General features: G+C 38.5%; 1 protein-coding gene across 1 annotated transcript in view; it reads right to left on the bottom strand.

The window, feature by feature from the left end:
* Positions 1-265: 265 nt before the first annotated feature.
* LOC107704320 (vacuolar protein sorting-associated protein 8 homolog) overlaps positions 266-10,736 on the bottom strand; it is a 59,207-nt gene continuing 48,736 nt past the window's right edge. Inside the window, exon 9 of the mRNA XM_016507212.1 lies at positions 266-497. Within this exon, the coding sequence (XP_016362698.1) occupies positions 354-497 (144 nt within the window). The 3' untranslated portion in view covers positions 266-353. The remainder of the gene's footprint in view (positions 498-10,736) is intronic.

Raw genomic sequence — 10,736 nt, forward strand, 5'->3', positions numbered from 1 at the left:
TCAAATTCCTTGTGCGCGTGTGATCATAAAAGGCTAATGCAGGCTCATATATCCATAAACACATTCTTTCTTTTTGTTTGCCTCAGGTAGTTAAACTACCAAGTGTAAAGACTGTGGCTCATTTGAATATTACTTTAATCTGTTTACCAATATAAATGATTTTTCTCCATTTAGCATTTTTGAAACATGTGGAATTAACATGCATTAACTAGTAATTAAAGATTACCATTCATTTGTATCATCTGATTTGAGAATGTAGGGACTGCAAAGCATTGAAACACAACATCTCAAACTTGAGTTCTGTACAGACATGGTAGTGCTTTATTATGATTTGTAACAGTGGGCGGAGTCATCTACTCCTCCACCAGTGGCGGAGGAGAAAGCTTTAGCTGGACATTCTCGCTGTGATAAATACTTCCTGTTCCTGGATGGACAGGGTTCGACAGACCGGCCCTCTCACTGCCATGAGAATGAGTGAGTTCTGTCAGAACAGCAAGCTGAAAAACAAAGAAAACAGAGACGAAAAGTAAAAAAAAAAAAAAACCCAAAGCAAAACAACAACAAAAAATCAGTTAATAATTACACAGCTAAAACAGTTATTACAATGACAATAAAAAAACTTTCCAACGGCAAAAACTATACATTAATATAACAAAAATAATACATATAATTACAATAATAATAATAATTATTATTAAACCATTTCCTTAAAATTGAGTCAGACAGCACAATCATTCACAACTGTTTGTGCACAGAATCATTTGAAAAAAGAAAAAACAAACTTGCTTTGAAATATTAAGATGCTGCCATAGCTGCAAATAAGTAAAACATGCCCATCTGCTAACAGTGCAAGATGAATAAACAGTGTTAAAAGCTTCTTATTGTGTCTCCAAGTGCTTTCCCTTTCAGAGTTCTATAACAACTTTTGCCCTCTAATATTAATTTTGATTTTCAATGCAATTTATCTGTTGGCTACACAAAGCCTGATAAGGTTTGGTCACGTCTGATTTTGTTCGCCGAGTCTAGGTCAACGTCAAATTTAGGGTTTCATGCCTTTTATTGTTTACACCTGGCATTAAATGGATAGTTCAAATTCTGTCATCATTTACACACCAACATGTTGTACCAAACCTGCATGAGCTTTCTTTGTTATCTGGAACAGTAAAAAAAAAGATATTTTGATAGTTCATTGACAATGGATGTCATCGATCATCAAAAAGTATCTTCTTTTGTGTTCCACAGAAGAAAATTCTACAGGTTTGGAATGACATGAGGGTGAGTAAATGATGACAGAATTTCTTATTTTAGGTTGAACAACCCCTTTAACACGCATTTCATGCAGCACTTAATGTCAATTATTATTGTTTTATTCACAACAGTATCAATCTGTTGGTGTTGGCCAGTAGAGGTTATGCAGTAACCTGGATTGCACCATGCAGTAAGATATACAGAAGACTGTAAAAAAAAACTTAAACACAGACTCACACCAACCAACCCGCACTCATTAGCAGCATTAGCCTGTCCAGAGTCATTCATTAATGTGTATATTTTCAGCAGGGACCTCGTTACAGCTTGAGCAATCAATGCGCATTTAACGAAACAGCATGAATCAAACAGCATAATCTATCCTTCTCTCTCCAGCCTCACTTTGAAGCCCTCCTTTGCATCTTTATCTTCTCCTTCCCTTTCTGATCTCACTCAAATTTTCCTTTCCTCATTCCCGTCCACTCCCTCTCTAATCAGTCCCTTTCTTTCTGTGGGCAAACCAACTTTTCAGCATCAAATCCATCTGCATTACACATTTCAATGCACTCATTTTGTGTCCCCTTCTTTCTCCTGCTGTTTATTAGCAGTCTTTAAAACAGACTGCCATTTATAAGCCATAGTTCTATTCCTCAGTCAAGCTTATTTTCTTTTTTCTTTCGCTTTCCTATCTAAACAGGACACCTGCTAAGCGAAGGCTACGGAGAGTGACAGATAAAAGCAAACAGAGACACGGAAAGCACGTCAGTGGCTAATCATCGCCTGTCACCGCAGTGGCTTTATTATTAGCCCCATACTGTTAGCAAACAGGCTAAACACAGAGTATGAAGTCTGGGCACGTCTAATACCAGTAACAGTCTTTCTATCATACTTTACTATGAGCAATTTTCACACTGCTAACCAGGACTGATGTTCCTCTGTGAAAAAGCCTAGCATTAGATACTATGGCAACCATGTTATGTTTTCTTTTTTTTTTTACTGCATCTATAGAATAATCTATATGGTTGTTTGTCTGCTTGTTTAAGAAATGTTTAGTTACTTTTACAGTATGTGACCCTGGACCACAAAATAAGTCATAAGTAGCACAGGTATATTTGTAGCGATAGCCAATAATACATTGTATGGGTCAAAATTATAGATTTTTATTTGATGCCAAAAATCATTAGGATATTAAGTAAAGATCATGTTCCATGAAGATATTTTGTAAAATATATCCAAACTTCATTTTTGATTACTAATATGTATTGCTAAGGACTTAATTTGGACAACTTTAAAGGTGATTTTCTCAATATTACCCTCAGATTTCAGATTTTTAAATAGTTGTATCTCGGCCAAATATTGTCCTAACAAACCATACATCAATGGAAGGCTTATTTATTCAGCTTTCGGACGATGTAAATCTCAATTTCAAAAAATTGACCCTTATGACTGGTTTTGTGGTCCAGGGTCATGTATAAGAAAGAGACTAGGGAGTTGGGATATACCAGTATTGACGATAATAGTGATATTTAAATAACAAAATATCGTTATCGTGTTAATTGGAGGTGTCGCAATATACAATAATGGCAATATTTAAAAATGGATAGTACACATAAGACAATACAACACGTAATAATCTAGAGTCAGCGCCATTATGGAGTACTAAACTCTCACATGTAATTTGTTTCATTCATACTCGACGCCGGAGGGCGCTCTCGCACAGAAAATCCACATGCAAGACTCATAGGAGTAATAGAACTTATGATATCTCTGTAGGCATCTAGCTATCACTGTAGATGAGTACAATGCAGAAAGAAATGTTTTATCTGATGAAACATGAAGACAATCAACACACGATTGCAACAGTGTATGGATTATCTGTGTTCTTTAAGCCATCTTAGGTATTTTACTAAGGATATGTATTTATAAGGTAATGCTAATCGACATAGCATTTATCCACTCTATAGAATCCTATAAAATAATTTAATTTCAGCCTCATTCTGTAAAAAGAATCAGTTCACAGAAGGAAGTTATTTAGAACACCCGTTTAGAGTAAAAATATATTTTTATTACAACAAATTGCTGTATTTTGAAACTATACTAAACTAAAAACGGTTAGCATTTTAGTCTCATCTGTTTAGTGTAATTGATCCTTTTGTATACAATGGTGTGATTCATTGGTCAAAAAAGGAAAAAATCAATGGATTTGACTAATAGCATGGTTTATTTATTTTTCGAGATTTCTATATGTATATTACGATATATCGTTATCGTAAATATTTGTGCACACGATGATCGTGTAGTGAAAAATCTGATATCGTGACAGCCCTAATAGAAACTACAACAAATCTGTGCATGTGATGTACTTCTAAGTGTGTTAGCTTGTAATGGCTTCTCAGGGTGAGTCATACATGGAGGCGATGTATGAAAGGTTCGCCTTTGTGTGAAAAATATGGTGTATGATTTAATTACATTAGTGGAGAGCTGTCAAAGTGTTAGGTATGAAAAAGGACACACTTTGTGCTATGCTGTGTGCAATAGTGCCCACTGTAAAATCCATATATGGATAAGGACGAAAAGAGAGCCTGAAGGTTTATTCACACTAAGAACTACGTGACAAAGCAAGCAATTTTCCAGAACCACATTGACATCGAGCTGTTGATATTACTGGTGTCCGAGTACAAGGAAAATAATACAGCTGATAGGGATCTGAAGCAATGCATTTTTTTGGGGGGGGGGGGGATTACAACACATTTTTGTGACCAAATATTCTAGAATTGTGTATTCTAGTGTGTAGAAGACAATTTGTAATGCAGTATATGAATGTTTCTTGTGTTTGTAATGGTTTTATTATGCTGCAGGTAGACTTTTTCTTTCATTCAGTGTCTGGTTTGACAGGTCATTGTATTTTGCCCTGGGATGAAGGAGTGAGTGATGACAGAATGACAAAAAATTATTATTTTTCAATGTGAATGAAAGTCTAATGGGTTTTGAATGACATGAGAGTGAGTAACTGATAACAGAATATTCATTTCTAGGTGAACTATTCCTTTAAGTTGCAGGCAGTTGATTATAATACCTTTTTAATTCTGTAATTTCTTTAATTCCTTTTCATCATTTTTAAGATTGCTTAAAGCTGAATGAAAGGACGAGTTGAATGAAATGAATGAATATTTTGGGCCTCTACCCTTGGGAGACAGAGAGGGTGACAGGATCGGGAAAGGTCCACGAGCCAGGACTTGAACTTGGGACGCCCAAAGCACAACGGGCGCTATATGTCGGCGCACTACCCACGAGGCTATCGGCACCGATGTTGTAACCTAATCTACGGTTTTAAAGCTAAAATGTCTTAATGATGGATTTGTTTCTTACAAACACACAGCTTTTCATTCACAAGATGTTGATTGATGGACTGGAGTCATGTGGATTATTGTGGAGTCTCATTCTGACGGCACCCATTCACTGCAGAGCATCCATTGGTGAGTGTTATAATGCTACATTTCTCTAAATCTGTTCCCATTAATAAATAAAATCATCATCTACATCTTGGATGGCCTGAGGGCAAGTACATTTTCAGATTTTTTTTGGATTAACCATTCCTTTAAGGTAATGATCAAATCTCCCAGGACAAGCTGAAACATTTATTTGAACACAAATGAAACATTTTCCAAGATTTAAAGTAGACAAAAGTGCCTCTAACTAAAAATCATCCATATAGTCTAGGGGTTTTCAAACTGGGGTCTGCAAGAGAGCGCTGGGGGTCCACGAAAAACTTGGCAGAAACAAAACATTTACAATTTAGACAAGATACATTTTTTTTATCCTAAAGTTATTAATGACCAAATCTGTATATAGTTTTGTGATTTATATAGTGGATCCTTGTAATGTGTTTATCCCAAAAAATATTGCGCTCTTAATTTTTTGCATACAGTTGAATGGAGCAATTAGCAGCTATGTACATGCACTACAAATGATGGAAAGATTTTTGAAGAATCCCGCTCTCACAAGTAGTTCGTGTAAATCTGACATGGCAAATGCTAAGGCAAAAACTAGAAAATATACCAAATCTTACATTGCCTTTGGTTTTACCTGCATGTTAAAGCAGGGAGTCAAGATACCCCAGTGTGTTCTCTGTCAAGAGATTATCTCCAACGAATGCATGAAACCATCCAAGCTCAAGCGCCATCTACAGCAGAAACATCCCAATGAGGCAGGAAAATCGACTGACTATTTCAAACATCAGGAGTTGTGTTTGGCCCGGCAGACTAGTATTTTCGGCAGCAAGCATCAGTCCCTGAGAGGTGTTTAAAAGCATCATATCTGGCATCCCTCCACATCACGCGTGCTAAGAAGCCGCACACAGTTGGCGAAGCATTATTATTACCAGCTACCAAAGACATCGTCAGGGAGTTATTTGGAGAGGAAGCGGCACAAAAGGTAGATTGTGTGCCTTTGTCAGACAATACAGTAAGCAGACGCATAGGTGAGATGGCCAATGATATTTCGTCGCAACTTTTAGAACATCTGCAAGCCAGTGAATACATTGCGCTGCAGTTGGATGAAAGTACTGATATAGCGAATCAAGCACAGCTAATGGTCTATATACGTTTCCTCGGTAAGGACAAATTTATCGAGGAACTTCTCTTCTGTAAACCCCTTGAAGGCAGAACCACGGGGCAGGACATCTTTAATCTGATGGATCAGTTCATGACGGACAATTCAATAGACTGGTCTCGGTGTGTTGGAGTGTGTACTGACGGTGCTGACGCTATGACCGGTAAGCGCAGCAGAAAGCCCCCAACGCTGTTGCCACACACTGTATGCTTCACCATGAGGCTCTTGTGGCCAAATGCATTGAAGATGATTTGCATCAAGTGCTGAGGGATGTAGTAAAAATGGTGAACTATGTAAAATCACTCCCCTTGAAACACAGACTCTTCAGTTTACTCTGCAAAGAAATGGGTGCTGATTACGAGGGTTTGCTGTTCCACTCAGTGTTAAGTCACGTGTATGCGCTGCCCAAAGAGCTGAGAGAGTTTCTCTCTGATAAAAAACTAGAGCTTGCCAAATGTTTTGAAGATGACACATGGATACTGAAGTTGTCATACATGGCAGATTTTTTCCAGTATCTCAATGTCCTCAATCAGAGCATGCAAGGACACAATGTTCACATACTGAATGCACAAGATAAGATGTGCGCATTCACGCAAAAATTATCCCTATGGGAAAGCAAACTGCAAGAGGGAGTAACAGAAATTTTTCCTCTCTACAACCAGGAGCACATCTCCTCCACTGCTGACATCACGCCCATAATTCAGTCTCACCTGTCACATCTTCAGGGCTATTTTAAACAGTATTTCCCTGATTTGAACAACAACCACCTGGACTTTGTTAGGAACCCATTTGCACCAGGGGTTGGCACTCATCTGGATCTAGCAGCCCAGGAGCAACTGATTGACTTGACAAATGACGGCGGGATGAAAACAAGGTTCCCATGTCTTCCTCTATCAGAGTTTTGGATGTCTGTGAGAGAGGACTACCCTGTGTTGTCAGAGAAGCCAATACAATATCTTTTACCTTTTGCCACAACTTATTTGTGTGAAGCTGGATTTTCAGCACTGAAAGTACTTCAGTCTAAGCACAGAGCCTGTCTGGAGGTTGAAAGTGACATGCGCCTGGCTCTCACTAAAATGAAACCACGCTATGACAAACTATGTAGAAGTCACCAAGCTCATCCATCCCATTAGGAGTTTTTGAATCAGTGAATGATTCAAATTGGTTTGATTGTGTTTGTAATGCAAATGCTGTCCTTCAGGTTTAACTTGTCACACTGTAATACTGTGAAAGAAGGTACCCTGTTCAGTTAATGAAAATATTTAGCAATTTTCCAGAAATATGAAAAAACAAACAAACAAACAAAAAAAAAACTACAGAATCTACAAATGTTGTCCTTCGGGTTTAACTTTTCATTTAACAGTGTCTTAACTAGAAAAGATACCCAGTTCAATATAAATATTTTGCAGTGTTCTAGAAATACAAGACAACAACAACAACAACAAAAAACTACAGAATCTACAAATGTTGTCCTTCAGGTTTAACTTTTCATTTAACAGTGTCTTAACTAGAAAAGGTACCTAGTTCAAAGTAAATATTTTGCAGTGTTCTAGAAATACAAGACAACAACAACAACAACAACAAAAAACTACAGAAACTACAAATGTTGTCCTTCAGGTTTAACTTTTCATCTGCCAGTGCCTTATTTAGAAAAGGTACCCTGTTCAGTTAATGTAAATATTTAGCAATTTTTTTTTAGAAATACAAAAAGCTACAGGAAATTGTTAATTGTGAGAATCATTTTTGGCTATAGTAAGTTGCCAAATAATAAAATAAATTGTTATTAAAACAATAGCATTTCACATGCCTGTTTATTGAAATATGAATTGCAATATGTCTTTACATTATACAGAATTTTAGTTTACATGTTTATACTTAAAATACATAGTCGTCTTTATATTTTAGACAAGGGGGTCCCCTGCAAGGAATCATCATATTTGGGGGTACCTGGGATTAAAAAGTTTGAAAACCCCTGATATAGTCTATCAAAGGCCTTTCTTTCTCCTCCCTCATTCTGTCCTTTCACTTCTCTTAAAGGGGTCATATGATGCGATTTCAATTTTTCCTTTCTCTTTGGAGTGTTACAAGGAGGACGGTTTACTGATCCTGGTAGAGTAACGTTAGACTAAAATGCCAGCAGTTCTGACTCACGTAAGTACGTTTTCATTGAAAGGATTTGCCACTGATGATTCAAATGCGAGTTTTGAGCAGTGTAGAGTAGCACTTGTTGTTTGTCATTTCTCTGATCACAAATGCAGACAGAGATTTATGTTTACGCGGCGCGATGCAATGCAACGCAATGCGTAAAAAGACAGTATAAGTCATTATAATCCGTAATTATGTTCCCACTGGATGCAACAAATGCCTCGTTTATAATGGGTTTTAATGTTTTTGTATCATCGCTCCGGCCGGGACAAGGCATCACAATATGGTAAGGGGCGTAACATTTCCGTCACACGCTTGAGGTATTCGGTTTCATTACACCAAATACACAAAATAATGTTATTTTTAGCAGCATCATATGACCCCTTTAAATCTTGTCCTTCTAATTCATTCATTCTGAAACACCTTCCACCATTTCACTGCTCCTGCAATTTCATTATCCTTCCACTCTTTCCTCTCAACACAATGCCTTTCCTTCAGCTGTATTTCTTCCTATTGCACGCTTGTCTCATCTCTCCACATACATCTCTTTTTCCAGTGGCTTCATCCGTCTTCCTCGCCTTCTTCCTGGAACTGCTGCACTGAAGGGAAATGGACCGACTGGGACCTCAAAGAGAGCAATCAAAGTTCAGCACTGACAAAGCATCAGAGAAACCCTGACAACCTCCCACACACACACAGATTTCAGAAAGACTATAAAACAAGGCACACACAAACACATGAACAACACACATCTTTCATTTCCTCCTGGTCGAAATCAAATGTTCCTGTAAGCTTAATCAGCAAGTCCAGAACGTTTAGACAGCACTTCAAAAAGTCTGACACACTCGCATACGCTAACATACATACACTAGTGCTGACACAATCACGACTGGAGTGTATTGTCAGCGCCTGCCTGGCAGCCTTCTCATTAATGCTTTAAAGAAACACACACACTCCAAGTTAGTACTCTCAGGTGTTGGGAGAGTCACTCTATCTGCTTTTCACTTCTCGTTTTAATTAATCTCTCTCTCAAACACAAACATCTTCAATCTGCAAATCAGAATTCCATAATCTTCACCCAGACAAAGGAACAATGGGAGACACTAACCACACGTACACAAATAAACACCTTGTCTGACGCTCGGGTCTTTTATTCTATCTACTCATCCTCTGAAACCATTTACGGTTTAATTAAAGAGCTCAGAACTGGGCTGTGCAGTTCTGCTGTGTTAATTATGGGACGTCTGCTGGGAATGTGTACTGTATGTGTGTGTGCTGACCAAACAGTTCTAATAAAACTCTTGAGGATGCTTGTGTGAAGGGATCGGCACAAAGACTGATACGTGTTTACCTGACTCTCAGCTCTCATGGGAGATGGCCATGTCAATTCATGTTCCACCCTAAAACTCTATAGGGAAAACACTGACTGTTCAAAAGATTTTTTTAATGCTTTTGATAGAAATCTCATGCTTATCAAGGGTGGATTTATTTGATAAAAAATATGGTGAAAACAGTAATATTGTGAATATATTTTTTTACAATTTAAAATGTTTTCTATTGTAATGTATTATAAAATGTAATTTATAGCTGTGATGCAAAGCTGAATTTTCAGCAGCCATTACTCCAGTCTTCAGTGTCACATGATCCTTCAGAAGTCATTCTAATATACTGATTTGCTGCTCAAGAAACATGTCTTATTATTATCAATATTGGAAATAGTTAATGGAAACTGTGATATTATTTTAATGATTTTTTTAAAGAATCATTTATTTAACAGCATTTATTTAAAATAAATAAAAATGAAATCTCTTGTAACATTGTAAATTAAAAAAAAATGTTTTTTTGTATTTTTATGTATTTTTAATTTTATTTTTTTTAAATCTTACTGACCCCAAACTTTTGAACGGTTGTGTATAAGACTATTATTAGCTAATATAACTTTCTTTAACTATTATTCCCTTTCAGTCAGTCACGTTCGACGTTACGTCAGTCGTGACTGACGAATTGGGATCTCGCCCGAGAGCCCAATCACCTTCGAGTGTTAACTAAACAAGCCAATGACAGTTGGCGTGCGTGTTTCGCCACGCGCACCTCGCCCCGCAGCGCTGGTATAAAAGGAGAGTGCGTGCAAACGCACATCAGCTTTTCGCTTCGGAGCCGAGCCTTCTACTAGGACGAATCTCCGTGAGTGTCTGTAAAGAAACAGTCTGGCGTTGGTGTTACGGCGCGTCAGCGGGGGTTGCCATTCAGTGCTGCTCATCTTCGGCGTGCTGCAGCTTCCATTCTGCGGTCTCGCCGCGACCTCCCCTGGGCGCTTCAGCGCTCTCTCTAAAAGAGTGTTTCCATTTTTCTAAAAGAGCAAATATCTAAGAGAGCTCCACGAGCGACGGGCGTCTTTTTAAAGATGGCTTTCCGCTCGTGCGTTTCTGGATGTGGGCTACTTCGGTTCATGGTCAGGGAAATCTGAGGATCACGGTGAGAGCTTCCCCGTCGAGTACGTCTCCGCGGGCCTCTCATTCCTCTAGCGCATCGACGAGTTTGCGGACAGGGCGGGGCCCAGCATCTTGTGCGGAGCGCAGGCAGATGACAGGATGTCGATCGCGTCGATCGCTGGTGAGCTAGGCTCTGGAGATGAGGATTCGGCTGCGCTGCCTCCGTCAGGAAGAGTGGCGTTGCCCGAGTCAGGTCCAGAGCTGACCGCTATGCTTTCCCGGGCCGCCGAGAGCGTCGGGCTG

This window comes from Sinocyclocheilus anshuiensis, unplaced genomic scaffold (genome assembly GCF_001515605.1).
Source record: "Sinocyclocheilus anshuiensis isolate Anshui unplaced genomic scaffold, SAMN03320099.WGS_v1.1 scaffold1448, whole genome shotgun sequence".
NCBI lineage: Eukaryota > Metazoa > Chordata > Actinopteri > Cypriniformes > Cyprinidae > Sinocyclocheilus > Sinocyclocheilus anshuiensis.